Source organism: Dipodomys ordii, unplaced genomic scaffold, assembly GCF_000151885.1.
Source record: "Dipodomys ordii isolate 6190 unplaced genomic scaffold, Dord_2.0 Scaffold16, whole genome shotgun sequence".
In the NCBI taxonomy this organism is placed as follows: Eukaryota; Metazoa; Chordata; class Mammalia; order Rodentia; family Heteromyidae; genus Dipodomys; species Dipodomys ordii.
In genome coordinates, this window is record NW_012267232.1 from 806900 (window position 1) to 823205 (window position 16306).

Genomic DNA, 16306 nt, shown 5'->3' on the forward strand with positions numbered 1-16306 from the left:
ATGGATGGTAACATACCAGTAAAGACACAGCTATTTTGTGTGTCTACCAATTATCCACTTCATACACGGTGATACAATTGAGCATTAGCCCACAGATACAATGCCCACAATAAGCTGGAAACCAAACAAAAAACACTCCAGCCACTACTGCCTTCCCTCCAAATATCCCTCTGTCTACCAGAGTCACATACGTTATATGCATGAGTGTAGAGTCGACCTTTCACACTGGACGGCATATCTGCGGTTTCTGCCAGGCTAAAGATGAAGAATGGGGTTTTCATCCTGTGGGTAGGGGAGGGGAATCTTCATTAAAATCACAACATCAAGTTTTCATTCAGGGCCAAATCTTCATGCTTTCAACTGGTATGATATACACAATTCTATCCCTGCCCCAACACACTTTTTTTTTGCTTTTGTTCTTGGTTTGAACTTGGGGCTTGTACTTGCTAGGCAAACATGCACGCTACCACTTGACTGTCCTAAGACCTCCTATTGTATTATTTTTAAGTTTCCCACACTTATGTAAGTTTACTTAGAACCAAGATACTATCCCCAAGATACATTTACAACCAAATCTTCAGAAAAGTGTCTGTTCCTCATGGCTGTCATGACTGGTCTACTCCAGATGATCACCACTGTCATGTCAGAGCGTCTGGGAGGGGGAGACGTGCGGCCTTTGCCAGCATATCCCTGAAGACCCATCACAGGCACTCCTGCCACGTGGGGCCAGCGCTCCAAAGAGAGCTGGACTCACTGACCAAATGAACCCATTCACATTGTATTCAGCACATCAATTAAACCAATACCTGCATGAATAATGGCCTATTTTCTTCTTTTATGTGATTTCCCCCAGCTTTCCTGCATTCAGTCACAATGAAGAACTATGCAGGCATCTTTGATCAGGTCTTCAAGGCAAGTATTTGTCCCTATGGTTAGACTAGCAACTTCAGAATGCCATTTTCTGGCTGTTCAAAAACTAGTGACATGGATCTGTTTTTGTAATCTTTATGCTGGAGTGGTATAGCTTGACAAATCATTATAAACCTACTTAAAATATGTAAGCCTTTATCATAACTCAATTAATGGTACACAATTCATGGTACAGACTGGGCATCAATACATTCTTGCCGAAAGAAGCATTCCATATATATTAATACTTCTGTCAGCATTACTTAGAATCTTTAGGCCCAAGACTGCTAGTCTTGGTTGTTTTGATTATTTAAAAAAAATACCAGGGTTTATCTGTCTTTGGGAGTAGAAGGGGAGGCACAGAAATGGAGGCACAAAGGGTGAACAAATGCAGCAGTGGTACTCACTGGATCCTATGTTGAAAATGAATTATACAACTTGTGGGTAGGGCTGGAAGGGAAACACTGGGAGAGAACAAGTGTAGGGGTGATATTGTCCAAAAAGATATGTACTATTTACCTGACTTAGGTAGCTTTAATCTTTCTGTGCATCTCCTTTATAATAATAAAAAATTTAAAATAAAATATATTTGATAAAAAACAATATCAACAATAATTATCTTAAATACTTTATATGGGAAGTATAACTTCTCTCCCTGAACAAGAGTCAAATTTCTGTAGCTCTATCAGTGTGCTCTATCAGACTGAGAGCTCTATGAGGGTAGGAGCTGTGTTGTATTCATGTATGAAGCTCTGAAGGCTGGTGTAGTGCTGGCCTCTAGTAAGCATTAACTGAGGGCTTTCATAACCCACAGACACATTACAAAGGAAGCAAAGGTTGAAATAAACAAATTACATTCAACAGATCTGACTTACGTTAGTTTAGCTAAAGTAGGAATATAGTTGTTAAGATGTCTCAGAGTCAGATGTGAGATTTGGACTCTATCACTTGTAGCTGAGTAGCCTTGGAAACTCTCTGTATGTCTAGTTTTTTGTTTGTTTTTTAAATAAAGTAGGTTTAAGAAAGCTTCTTTGTGGGTTGATTAATACAATGCCTCAAACCAAATAATTGTTCATAACTTATTTTTATTAACACATCTCTGGGTCCCAAGTGAAAAGTGCTTTAGGCTACTTCTCCGCCATATCAAAAAACAGACTGCAGAGCTGGGGGCATGACTCAAGCGGTAGAGTACTTGTGCAGGAAGCATGAGGGCCTAGGATCATCTCCAGTGCTGCAAAAGTAATAAAAATGGACTGCAAAGACCAAAATGAATATTGGTTACCTGGCTTGCCACATTTCTTCATTGGCCACAGCTTCCCAAGAAGATGGATCAAACCTTCAGTTTCAAGAAGAATAGCATTTTTCTGTGTTACATTTATTGATATAGACAGATGTTTGTTTTATAATCTTATAAGACCATTCAAATCTGCTGGATATTGAAGTACTGATAGTGATCAAATTAAAAAGTCAATGTATCAGAATTTTGGTTTGCATAATGAGTTCCAGTGCCTCCAGATAGCAAAGAAGAGATTGCTTGGGTGAGGGGGATAGGAAGGCTAGAGGTAGGGGGAAGAGTAGGGGTCAGCTCTTCCAAAGAGCTGTTAGGTGGAAGCTAGGTGGTAAAGAAAGGTATAAGCAATGATGATACTTTATGGGCAGCAAATAATTAATAATGTCTCAAAAAAATGAAATGCAGAGAAAGTGTCCAGAAGCCCTCCACCCCCCTTGGCTTTGAGAAACTTGCTGGAGCTCTGATGCTGCTTGAAGACATTGATCACACCATTTGTTGTTTTTTCTTAATTGAAAATTTACAATTACATATCTATTTTAATAGAATGAAGATAATAAGTAGTACTGTACATACATACTACTACTCATCAGCTGTCTGAAGATCTTTCTTTTCCTTTCTTTCTCTATTCCTTCCTTTTCCTTTCATTCATTCTTTCCTTCCTCCCTTCCTTCTTCCTGTCCTTTCTTTTCTTTTCCTTCTTTCCTCCTTGCCCCTTCCCTTCCCTTCCCTTTCCTTTTTTAGTGCCAGTACTGGGGCTTAAATTCAGGGTTTTGAGCTCTCATTTGGCTTTTTCCACTCTCCCATTTGAACAACACATCCAAGATGTGTTATTTTCTCTTTTCTTTGTGGATGGAGACAGAGTGCTTTGACGCATGCCTGGTTACCTAGCTCTGGCCTGTGACACAATGTGGTATATTCCATTATATTGACCTTTATAGTTTCTGCTCATAGGATTCCGTTGTTATGTTTTTGAGACAAGGTCTCACTATAGCATCTCAAAATGTAATCATTTTTAGGCAAATACAGCTGCTATCTTCTACTTAAAAATGTAACTGTTTATACCTTCCATATTCTTCAGTCCAATTATAAAGGTTTCTTGTTAGTGTAATCCATTTCTCAGGGTTGAATACAATCTCTGAAGGAACTAATTTGTCACAAGAGCCCCAAGGCCAAAGTGAATAGTTCTTTCTCCAGGTTGGGTCACCTTCATGGATTCCAATGCAAGCAAATGTTTCTTTTCTATCAAAGAGATAAAAATACATGGCGTGCTTCTAAGTTAAAACTCGAAGTTTTCAGTTAGAAAGTTCCTTTATGACTTCTTAAACTTTAGTTACCAATAAACCATTTACGAACATTTTGGTTTATTAAATCTTTCCCAAGTAATCTTAGTGTAAAACTATTGCTTATGAGGGCGGTAGTAAGGAGACACATCTTCCCATCACTTGGGATCAAGCCTTATTACTATGAAAACTGCTCTGCTACTGCCTAACATGTGGCCTTCCATATCTCTTTTTATTTTATAGGTAAAAATAGAAATAGCCTATGGCTCATGTCTATATTCTCAGCTGCTCAAAAGGCAGTTCACAGTTCCAAGCCAGCCTGGGCAGTTAACCAGGAAAAAGCTGGTTCCAGTGAACAAAATATCCCCAGTGAGAGCAGAAGGTCCTGAGTTCAAAACCCAGTAGCAGTAGTAGCATGTGCAAGTGCATGCACGTGCGCACACACACACACACAGACACACACAGCAGAACAAAACAAAACAAAACACCCCAGCTTAAGTGTGAATGAAAGGCCTAGGGAGCTGAAAGTACTAAGGTGACCAGAACCGAGACTGAATATGAACTGCTGACATACTGCTGAGCTGTTAGCCCAACCTGTCAACAGATCTGATTCTGAATGGGATTTACAAAATTGTTGGCAGAACATATGACCACCCAGGTCCTGGACCATACATGCAATAGTGCATGTGGGATTCATAGAACTATGACTACAAATGTTTAGAAGATAGAAAAGACATTGGAACCATAATTAAAAGAAGGTACTCTTAGCTGGGCACCGGTGGCTCATGCCTGTAATCCTAGCTACTCAGGAGGCTGAGATCTGAGGATGGCAGCTCAAAGCCAGCTCAGGCAGGAACGTCCATGAGACTCTAATCTCCAGTAAACCACTCAGAAAACCAGAGTGGCACAGTGGCTCAAGTGGTAGAGTGCTAGCCTTGAGCTGAAGAGCTGTGGAACAGTGCCTAGGCCGAGTTCAAGCCCCATGACTGACCAAAAAAAAAAAGTAGTCTTAGGACAACCTGGCAGTCTCCATTTTACAAAAGACAATTTAAGGAACTCAGGAAACCCCCAAAACAGGTTATTAAGCTAAAAAGAACATCAATCCCATTCGGACTCATCATAATCAAACTGCTGACAACTAAAAACAAACAAAAAACCTTGAAGGTAGCCAGGGAAAGCTGTCACATTTCAATTTATAGTATAATCAATAACTTGAATGAAGTTTCTCATCAGAAAACACACAAGTCAAAAGTGTCTTTAAAAAAAAAATCACATTTTTTTAATTCCTGGGGAAAATAATCATCAACCCAGAATTCTACATCTGCAAACCTTAAGAAATAAAGGTGAAATAAAATCATTTCCAGATAATGGGAGGATTAAAGAGAACCCACTGCTAACAGTCATGCTCTAGTAGGAACGCTAACAGAGTATCTTCCCAAAAGGGGGATGACATCAGAGGGGAGTTGGGATATTAGGGCTGAAGGAACAGCCACAGACCAGGAAAACACCTGGATAAATATTATTGAATAGTTTTTCTTGTAAATTCTTTAATATGTGCATGAAAATTGGAAACGAGAGATAAGGCTTCTACATGGCACTTGAAATGATAAATATTAACCCAAAACAGACTGTGAAAAGCCATGTTTGTAAATGGTAATTGCACAACAATCAGCAGAAAAAACAAAAACTTGTACCAAGATATATGATAAAAACTGCAGTAACAATTTACTTTTATGTAACAGGAGGGAAGTGGTTAAAGGAATATATTTTAGAGGGTGAACTTATATTATTTCATGAGCCACTGAAAATATCTGTCACTGAAAACTTTGGAATTTTTTTTCCAAGTCTTTACAAGAAAAAAAATCATGAAATAAGATTTTCTTCTGTAAGCTCTAGATGAACCCAAGCATTTCATGGACAGGAGAAATGTTCAACACTATACCATTGAAGGAGTTATTTATTCTTGACCTTAACTACAAAATAATTTTATGTTCTCAACTATAGAATTCACAATTCTCTTATTTTATTCTCAGCTAGCATAAACTGTAGGCGTTTTTCTTATTTATAAAAATGTCTTATCCTCTATAAAAATCCTTAAGCTATTTTTATATAGTGATTATTCCTGAAAAAAAAATTGCTTTGCACTTAAAAGGGGTCTACGGTGTTGATCAGGAGGAAACTGTAATTGCTTGCGATCCACCTGCCATGATTTCAAGTAGGCAGGCACATCTCCAATTTCTCAGAATTGTGCTAAGATCTTATTTGCTGTTCTTGCTAATCTGTCTTTATTTTTCCTTTACCCAGAACAATAACATTTATTTCTGCCTGGCCTCATTTATGCACAGATATTCAATTTAATTACAAAGATAATCTCACCGGTGACAGGGAAATAGGTGTAGAAAATTGGTCTTTTGGATGAGGCACAGCTGCTACAGAAACAATTTTAGAAAAGCTTAAGATTTTAGAAAAGCTATTATATGAAAAGAATGCTTACTGTTTATTTATTTCAAGAAAGTGATGAAGATTAAATGTGACCATTCCACTGGGTAATACTCCTTCCACAGGATTCCACCGGTCTCCAGGAAAGTGGACTCCTGGTAAATGCCTTGCCATCTTGGGTAAATACCACTCATAAGTCATCATCTGCAGAAAAATCACAGAAGGCCATACTTTTAGTGTATTGCCTGAAAGAATCAAGCTAATCAAATACTAGGAAAAGTGTAAACAACTCATTAAATGACTGAAAAATACATTTACACAACTGAGGAATCAATCATAGGGGTACTCTTTTAAGAGTGAGTTACGGGCTGGGAAGGTGGCTCAGTGGTACAGTGCTTGCCTTGCATGTACAAGGCCCTGAGTTCAGTTCCTCAGCACCACATAAGCAGAAAAAGCCAAGAGTGGTGCCATAGCTCAAGTGGTAGAGCACTAGCCTTGAGCTGAAGAGCCGAGGGACAGTGTCCAGGCCTAGAGTTCAGGCCCACAACTGATAAAAAAAAGAAAAGAAAAAAAGAGTGAGTTACACCTTGGATCCTATGTGTTAAGATGTCTATCATCCATGACATTAATACCTAACTTCATTTAGCCTCATGCATTTGACCTACAGTCCAGATGAATTCCCCATTCTTATTCTTGGGGAATGTGCACTTGGCTTTCATAACAGCATCACTGGAAGTCAGACACTTCCAGTCTCTTCAGCTCCATGGTATGTTACTTTAACACTCTGAACATTCCTCCAGTAGAAATCTAGGCCTACAGCACCTGGCTGAAATTTCTCTGATGGCCAAACTAGACAACCTAGATAAAACACAGACATGTAACATATCTACACTCTCTCATGCATTTCTTCAAAAGAACCTATAATAAGTAAGTTGTAATTCTGCTCTTCATAAGTACAATCATGTCGTAACCTAAGCCTCAAAGTTAAAAAAACCCTTTTGTTTGGCTGGGTGCCAGTGGCTTATGCCTGTAACCCTAGCTACTCCAGAGGCTGAGATCTGAGAATCATGGTTTAAATCAGCCCAAGAAGAAAAGCCTGTGACATTCTCTAATTAACTAGCAAAAAACCTGAAGTGGGGACATAGCCCAAGTGATCAGCACAAGCGAAAGCACCAGACCTTGAGTTCAAGTCCCCTCCTCCCCCCAAATATAGTATAATAGCATGTACCAATAAATAAGCTAGCTTTTGCCAGAAATTAGACTGAAGATAAAAATCCACCAACTTGTGTGCAAATATAAATGAGAACAACTTATTACTACATGTGTAGTTTGCAAAAATTTTCACATAAGGCATCTGGAAGTGTTTTGTATAGTTTTCTCCCAAAATTCTAATTATTAATTCAACACAATTTATCAAAACAAGTATTTGCCTGATATTCTGTTTGATTGAATTTATCATTATTCTTTCAAGATTAAAAATTTCTCTTTTCCTAATGACTACTCTGAAAATGCTATTTTCCAATTCCAGAAAATTGTTTTAAAAGCCATCAAAATTTTCAAAATTCTTCTAACATAGTTTTGTCATAAGATTGATAAAGTTTATGCAAAAGTTATATAGCAAAGTGAACTGCTCTCTTACTCACTGATTGATTTATTTTATATTTAATCTAATATATTTTAGCTCCTAAGCCACTGGACAGTGTTAATTGGATGAGTGAACTCACTAAATATTCAAGAAATAATAACGATTTTACAATACAACATACATAACAAAATAAATATTTTCAGGTTTTATTATGTGAGCTACAGACCTAACATGTTATTTGAATTGAACATACAACATATTAATTTTTTTTGGGGGGGGTCCGGTCGTGGGGCCTGAACTCTGGGCCTGGGCACTGTCCCTCAGGTCTTCAGCTCAAGGGTAGCACTCTACCACTTGAGCCACAGTGCCACTTCCAACTTTTTTTTTTTCTGCTTATGTGGTGCTGAGGAATTGAACCCAGGGCCTGAAGCATGCAAGGCAAACGCTCTACTACTGAGCCACCTTCCCAGCCCCAAAAGATATTAATTTTTTTTGTGTGCCAGTCCTGGGGTTTGAAATTAGGGCCTGGGCACTGTCCCTCACTTTTTTTTTCTTTTTTTGCTCAAGGCTAGTGCTCTATATCTTCTGGTGTTTTGGTGGTTAACTGGGAGACAAGAGTATCATGGGTTTTCCTGCTGGGGCTAGCTTGGAATTGTGATCCTCCAATCCCAGCCTTTCGAGTAGGTAGGAGTTTAGGTACCTAGCTAACATATTAATTTTTAATAAAAACTATTCAGTTTAAATGAGAAAGAGACAAGTCATATAATTTATGCCATGAGCGATGAAATAAGCCAAAGAATGTGATAAACAATTGACCTAAGAATGATTATGACTTAGGTGTGGTGTCACACTTTCGTAAGCCCAGCACGCAGGAAGCCGAGGCAGTTTCTGAGTTTGAGGTTACATTGAAAGATCCTCCTGTCTCAAAAAGGCAAAACCAAACCAAAACAAAAAATTCACCATCAATAGATCATGAAAATTATGTCCATCACTGTTTTTTGAAGTTTATTTATGTGTTTATTTGGAGTATCACTACATAAACTTCAAAAACCAGTGATGGACATAAGTCTTAGAACCTCCTACCTTGGCTTCCCAAGTAGCTAGAACTATAGGTGTGTATTATCATCTGGCTATATTCTGACTATATTTTTCATATACTTACTTCTTGGTCTACTAATGAAATATCAGGTCTCAGCCCCTCACAGTAATGCATGTAACGAAGAGAATTTCCAGGTAAATCTCCTCTGAGTAAGATGATTGCATCATGAGGCATCGAGTCTAGAAGGTTCTTTGCAAATTTATCAATCACATTGTTGGTTCTTTGGTCACAAATACTAAATAAAAAGATTTTAAAAGTTAAAACAGCAAATCTTTGCTACAGTTTTAAAAATAGCTTGTTTTCCCCTGCTGTTTCTTTCCCATCATACAATCTACATTTAGCATTTCAAAGTGTTTTAATTGCTATCCTCTGAGAAGATATATATATATATATTTCATATATATATATATAGATATATAGATATGAAAAAGTGCCATCATCTGATAACGAAGGGGGAGGTAACTGTAAAGGAACAAAATAGCTTTATTTTACATCTAGAATTTATAATCATTTCTATACAAAGGGAATCAGTTCATGGTCAAGAATCGCTACTTCTTCCCCAGAAAGTAATGCAACGTCATTTAACAATTTCTGGTTGCACAGAAAACTGAAGATAATTTCATATTAATTCTATTTTCTCCAAAGGAACTTTTGGAAATACAAAGGGAAATCTGTCAGTTTCTGACACAAATTTGTTTGACACTTGTGTGACTCTTGCATGCAGAGGTCGGTCCTTCCCATCATCTTCCTGTAGCCCAAGATCCCTATGTTCTTTTCTCCTAAGGAGTCTCTAGGAAATAAGACGAATGAGAAGGAAGGCATGGAACAGTTCATTGAGTTTTTGCTTCTCTCTAGACATTTTTTGCTATTTGTCACTATAGCAAAATAGTTCCTTTCAATCATAAAGTGGACCTTCTCACTTCACTATTCATAGAGAACCTTCTATGAATAGAGAAAAGGACCACAAGGGAGATAATGCAGCAAAAACTAGGAAAGGCAGTGTCCTTCCTCTAGTTATCAGGTCCGTCAACTGACAAAGCCCAGGAACACTGCCTGAGGCTGAATCACTAAGTTAGCATCACAAAGAAAATAAACAATCTAGGAATACTATCATCCCAGCCTTTGCCATCAGTGCCATAATGACTGCTTCTTACTATATAGATGTAACTATTTTATCATCAGGAAACTTGTTATCTACTCTATTTCTCTAGGTAAATTTAAAAAAATCAAAATGAGATAAAACATCCAGCCTTGTGCAGATATCCCTGTTACTAAGCCTGGACTGCCCTGGTGATCACTGCATTTGGACCAAGCTGTCTCATTTCAGGTCTTAGAAACCAATAGAGGTGAAAAGTAACATAAAGCTCCAAAATTGAAATAACCAGATATTTTTGGCTTGAGTTACTTTCCAAAAGATAACCACGTGCTGTTACCTGTAATTAGAATATAGTTGGTAAACTACAAACAGAGTTGCTGAAAGCCACTCCAGATGCTGCAGCCCACTGCTGTTCAGCACTCGATTAGTCTCAGACACAAGTGCAGACAAACCAATGCCAGCAAGGACGGCCACCACAGCATTGCTTTGCATCCAGAATCGCTCCACCTACGAAGGAGACACACAGGCGGTATGCTCAGGTAAGAAGTTGCTTCTGTCAGTCAGGTGTGTGGCTATTTTACAAATATATAAGTTACTCAGACCCTCCTAACTCATCTCCTGAGTCTAGCCCCAGGTCACTTTATTTTTCCAGCTTTGAAGCATTCCTCCCCAGTTTGGAACCACATATTCATCTCAATACTGTAGCCTTCACCTTGAACCCCAGTAGTAAGTAGGGTGAAAGAAGTAGAAAAGTGATTTCACTTTACCCCCTTTTTATCCACATAGAAAAGCAAGCTCTCCTCTCTTCCTCTCCCTGACTTCTTCCTGTGGGTTGGCAGCTGGGACTAGGTCTGTACAGCTTTCCTTTTCCTTTTCGAGACTCTCCCTTTCCCTTGGAAGACAGCTGTCCACAGGAAGCACTAGGCCAGGGCAGACTCTGTACCTGTGGCACCCATGGGTGGGAGTGGATGGGGCACTAGGGTGAATACTGGTGAGCCTACCCACTCTAGAGGCAGCATGAGGACATCCCTTTGCCCACCATGGTGCCACATCCTCCAGTTTCAGGGTGACTCCCTAGTTCTTGAAAAAATACCAATTGGAGCTGGGCACCTGGTGGCTCATGCCTGTAATCCTAGCTACTCAGGAGGCTGAGATCTGAGGATTGAGGTTCAAAGCCAGCCCAGGCAGCAAAGTCTGTGAGATTCTCCAATAAACCACCAGAAAAACCAGAAGTGGCGCTGTGGTTCAAGTGGTAGAGCATTTGTCTTGAGCTCAAGAGCTGAGGGACAGTGCCTAGGCCCAGAGTTCAAGCACAATAGCCAACAACAACAACAACAACAACAAAAACACCAATTGGTTTCAACTGCTGGAAAAGGGCTATCTTCATTTAGAGTTTCTATTATATAAGAGAAAAGCCCTAACTTCAGATGGCTACCAGGGAAAATAGAAAAATAGGTTCTCTTTTGGGACTGGTAAGGTAAGAAGTAAGGGTACAGGTTGATAAAGATTCTCCTATTAGGATTAATATCATCCATCCATCCATTTATCTACAGAGAGAGAGAGAGAGAGAGAAAATTCCAAGTGAAGTACAGTTGGACTCATATTTGCAAACAGATACACAGGCTCATAGAGGCACACGCGCACACGCATACAGAGGCACACACAGCTACTGAATTCTTAGGTTTATTTTTCAAATTGGCTACTCTGTTAACTAAAAATAAATGTACCTTTTTCCTCTAGAAATAGGCCACAGTTTTGATGGCTCAATGACTTAATTTGTGGCTTATAAGAACATATTTATAATTTTAACAATTCTGAAATCATTTGCCCTTCTACAAGGCTCATGAAAGACAAACTTGAACAATTTTTACAAACTTTCTAGTTAAAAGATATATCTAAGTAAAACTTACCACACCCATGAAAAGTGGTTTTGAAATATCTAGATTTGCCCTCCATGCAAAGAATAATGAATAAATGCAAAACATTGCAGTAAAAAGCCGAACTAGTGATGGATTCTGTCTGTCCCTAAAAATAAACAATAAAAGTATGTTTAACGTTGCCTGTATGTATACCATAATATTACATACACTTAAACTTTAGGAAATATTCTGAACTGGGAAGCTTTCCATTTTCAATAAGAAATATTTAAATTAAAAAAATCCTCATTGGAATAACTGACACTAAACATAATAATAAAATTAAATTGCATTATAAACTTAGTAGTAAAGATGTAAAGTTGAAATTCACATGAAATATGAATAATTTTATGAACTTTGTGAAGCAGTCAAGAATATATAAAAATTGAAGCCTAGTTTCATGCACAATATATCAAGGGTTTCAAAATGTAAAAACAGTATTAAGAATTTAGTTGTAATGCACTATGTTCATAAAATGTTTGTTAAATAGTACCTCCTTTATACAACTACTTTAAGATAATAAAAAATATTTTTAAAAGAAAAAAAGAGTTTAGTAGTATGAGAAGGTATGTTAGTATAATGTTCGACAAAAGTTAGATCACATCTCTGTCAAGAACCTTAAACTATAATAGGTGATTCTGTTATTTGACATACAGGTACAAATAAATCTGTAAGCATGAATAAACGTAATCTATACAAGTGCTTTAGTATTAGCATCACTTATAATAGTAGAAGCAATCTACTAATCCTTTTGAATGAGTTTTCCAGGGCTGGCTAGGGAGGTCTCTTAGTCACAAAGCACTACCCTACCATGTGCAAGGCCCTGGGTTTGATACTCAGCACCATCAATCAATCAAATTTATAAATAACTCTTCTATAGTCAATCGATGGATGGAATATAACATACAGTATTTAAGTGATCTTAAGGATTTTTTTTTACTATAGGAGAATGGTATCTACATGATGCTAAATGCTAAGCAAAGAAAACTATAAACATATGCATGCTTATATACATGTATGCATATATGTATATATAAGTACACATGTATATATGTACATGTATATATGCATATATGTATAGGTACATATACATATATTTATGCCAACATATCAGGAAGTAAATGAATAAGAAAACAAAGGGGAATGAATAATTCTATACTTTTAAGGCTTTTTTAATCATCAGAAAAATTAAAATAATTGTTTGCTTCTTTGGCAAATCAACATTAGCTTTACGCCAGTGGTTTAGGACATCAAATGACTTATCTGTCTCAACTCTCATAAACTGGTCAAATGTTTGAAATCATTTATAATCAGAGGACAGAATAAAATAGCAAGAAAATAATACATATTTGCCTCAATGGAATATAAATACTGGCACCATTCTAGAAGGGAAGCTTTTAAACATTAATTCAAAGAAGTGGAGGTGTGACTCAAGTGGTAGAGCACCAGCCTAGAGTAAAAAAGCCAAGCAAGAGTGTGAGACCCTGAGTTGAAGCCTGAATACCAGCACACATGCACACACACCCACATACCCCACTAATTCAATTCATGAAAATGAAAAAAAAAAACATCAAGAGAAAGAATTGTGTTACTCACTTTTTTACAGAACATATATTAGCCCAGACTGCAAGGGCTTGGATATTGAATGAGAGCTCTGTCTTCATACTGGTTACTTGAGAACTGTAAAATCAAAACATTATCAGCTGAAAACATACTTGATAAATTCCCAAGAAAATGTTCTCTCTAGAAAGAAATCTGATTTTGCACTGACCCATTTTAAGGACTGTGATTGGAGTTTTATTTTGTCATCTAATAAGTTAAGGAAAGAATTACACAGTTCTAAAATGTTTTTCAAATATAACATTTGGTTATCAACATATATAAATTAGGACAGTAACAGGACCAATATTTTTTCATTTTTTAAATTTTGGTACACTGTATAGGACATCCCTGATTTTTCTGCTAAGAAGTTGCTTGCAAGAACTTATGTTAGTGGTGTGAATATGATGACCAACGAGTTAACAAATGAAGACAAAATTAAATTAATTTTCTAAAGATTCAATCATGAAGGGGGAAAAAGGCCTAGGAACTTGTAATCATCCTTTTCTGTATTATCTTCTTCCTTAAGAAAGCTTCCCTGTCTACAGTTTTTGGCTTACAAAATGTTTAAGCAGGGGCTGGGAAGGTGGCTCAGTGGTAGAGCGCTTGCCTTGCATGCCTGAGGTCCTGGGTTCGATTCCTCAGCACCACATAAGCAAAAAGAAAAAAGCCGGAAATGGCACTGTGGCTCAAGTGGTAGAGTGCTAGCCTTGAGCTGAAGAGCTGAGGGACAGTGCCCAGGCCCAGAGTTCAGGCCCCATGACCGGACCCAAAAAACAAAATGTTTAAGCAATCTCAGAGAAAATTATTCTTCTCTTTCCAATTAAACTAATTAATTCCATGAATTCATAAGAAAACTTCAAATGTCTAAGTTGCAATATAGTCACTGTTGTAGCCGTTTTTTTTATTTCTAAATAAAGAAAGAAGTTTATACACCATCTCAAGAAATTTCTCCCTACTGGCAATTTTACTGGAGAAAATGTGATGCCATAATTAAGGAAAATATACAATGTGTATTTTACTAATGGAGACCCATCTTACCATGAGAAGCTATCCTAACTCAGCTGCAAATACACTTGAAAAATTGATTCCGGCATGGGGCCTATTTCTTCAAAAGAAATGGAGTCAGTCTCAAAATTAATTCTTAGAGAACTGTTGCTTAAATGTAAGCTCTAGAATATGGTCACTGCCTAAGGTTAGATTCAATAATTTCCTTGTACAGGATTGCAATTTAGAGATATGCATGGGTAAAGAATTTAATTTGCTTGACTGGAAGAGGGTAGATGATTGGGCCCCATCACGTTGAAGGATTTCCTGGTAGGTTAATTATGAACCACCTTTCTCAACATTCCTGTCCACCTGAAACAATCATGCAGAGAGTATAGGGCTAGGCCTCCAACCATGTGGGTGGAGTTCCCTAGCCATGGCTTCCATCTAATCTTTTTTCTTTTTTCCTTTTTCTGGCTAAAAACCCAACAGCTATTTTTTAACTTACATTAAATACATGACTGTTATGTGTGACTAATACAAGCTGGATATACATTCTAGGGTTACTCTTGGGAGTTCTTTGGGGATCCAGTGGGATTTGCTAAGGGTAAAAAGTATCACAGCAATCCTGAATGCTCGATCCAATGACCTTGGAGGGGTGGGTAGAAAAGAACAAGCAGTCATTCTTTCCACATGGGCTACCAAGGGACACAGTACACTCAAAGCCAACAATGAATTGTTAAAAGAAGATGTGGCTTCTGCTGCTCCTCCCCAACAAAAGAAAAAGGGATCATAAAAGTTTGAGACAGACACCCAAAGAAATACTTAAAATCTGCCAGGCACCAGTGGCTCACGCCTGTAGTCCTAGCTATTCAGGAGGCTGAGATCTGAGGACTATGGTTCAAAGCCAGCCCAGGCAGGAAAGTCCATAAGACTCATCTCTAATTGACCATGACAAAGCAAGAAGTAGAGCTGTGGCTCCAGTAGGAAAAGCACTAGCTTTGAACACAAAAACTCCTCTGGGACAGTGCCCTGCCACTAAGTTCAGGCCCAGGAAAGGCACACAGACACACACAGGCACATGCAGACACACAGACACAATCAGTTGTAAGAACGACAAAAAAGATGATGTAAGAATAATTGAAGTCAGGAAAATTTTTTCAAAATAGTGTAAAGGGAAAACCACAAGGTTAATAAAATAGCATGCATATTATGAATCTTTTTTTTGTGCTAGCCCGTGTGCCGATTGAAGGTGTTGGGCACAAATCAGTGTTTTAAAAACAAACTATGAAAAGCTTAGAAAAATATAAACAAATGTAAACAGACTATTATAATAGTATTATCTCTTGATTATAGATTGTTCAAAAATTTTTCCTTACTCGTGTTTTCTAAATTTTCTATAATGATCTTTTTTAAAGCAAAAAAAAGTTGTTCAATAAAACAATAATAATAAAGGACAAATGTTAGAAAGCAAGCCAGTAAGTAAGCTAAATAAAATCTGTGCGAACAAGCTGGGCACTGGTGGCTCATGCCTATAATCCTAGCTACTCAGGAGGCTGAGATCTGAGAATCGAGGTTCGAAGACAAACACAGCAGACAAATCTGAGTCCCTTATCTCCAATTAACCAGAAAAAAAAAAAATCCAGAACTGAAGCTCAAATGGTAGAGCATGAGCCATGAGTGAAAAAGCTAAGCAACGTGTAAGAGCTCAAGGTTGAGTTCAAGCCCTAGTACTGACAAAAAAAAAAAGAGAGAGAAAAGAAAAGAGAAAGTAAAAAAGAAAAAAAGAAAGAGAGAGAGAAAGGGAGAGAGAGAGAGAGAAATAGAAAAAGGGAGGGAGGGAAGGAGAAGGAAGGAAGGGGAAAATCTATAAGCTGTTTCATATATAAAGTTGTTTGTTCAAATAGCTCTATGAGTTATTTGAACTGGCAATCAGTGTTAGTTAGTGTTAGTGTTATTAAAAATCTGTTTAGCCAGGCATTGTTGGCACATGCCTGTAAGCCTAGCAGTTCAGGAGGCTGAGATCTGAAGATTGCAATTCAAAGCTAGCCTCAGCAGGAAAGTCTGTGATACTCTTCTGTCCAAATAACACCAAAAGGCCAGAA

The 16306-nt window shown here is 37.7% G+C and overlaps 1 protein-coding gene across 1 annotated transcript in view; it reads right to left on the bottom strand.

The window, feature by feature from the left end:
* Positions 1-16306, bottom strand: part of Tmem260 (transmembrane protein 260) — a 50729-nt gene that overhangs the window by 5637 nt on the left and 28786 nt on the right. The window contains exons 8-15 of the mRNA XM_013012211.1: positions 13212-13295; positions 11610-11724; positions 10037-10206; positions 8667-8838; positions 5975-6123; positions 3263-3439; positions 2192-2245; positions 192-282 (exon numbers count right to left, since the gene is read on the bottom strand). Coding sequence (XP_012867665.1) covers positions 192-282; positions 2192-2245; positions 3263-3439; positions 5975-6123; positions 8667-8838; positions 10037-10206; positions 11610-11724; positions 13212-13295 — 1012 coding nt within the window. The remainder of the gene's footprint in view (positions 1-191; positions 283-2191; positions 2246-3262; positions 3440-5974; positions 6124-8666; positions 8839-10036; positions 10207-11609; positions 11725-13211; positions 13296-16306) is intronic.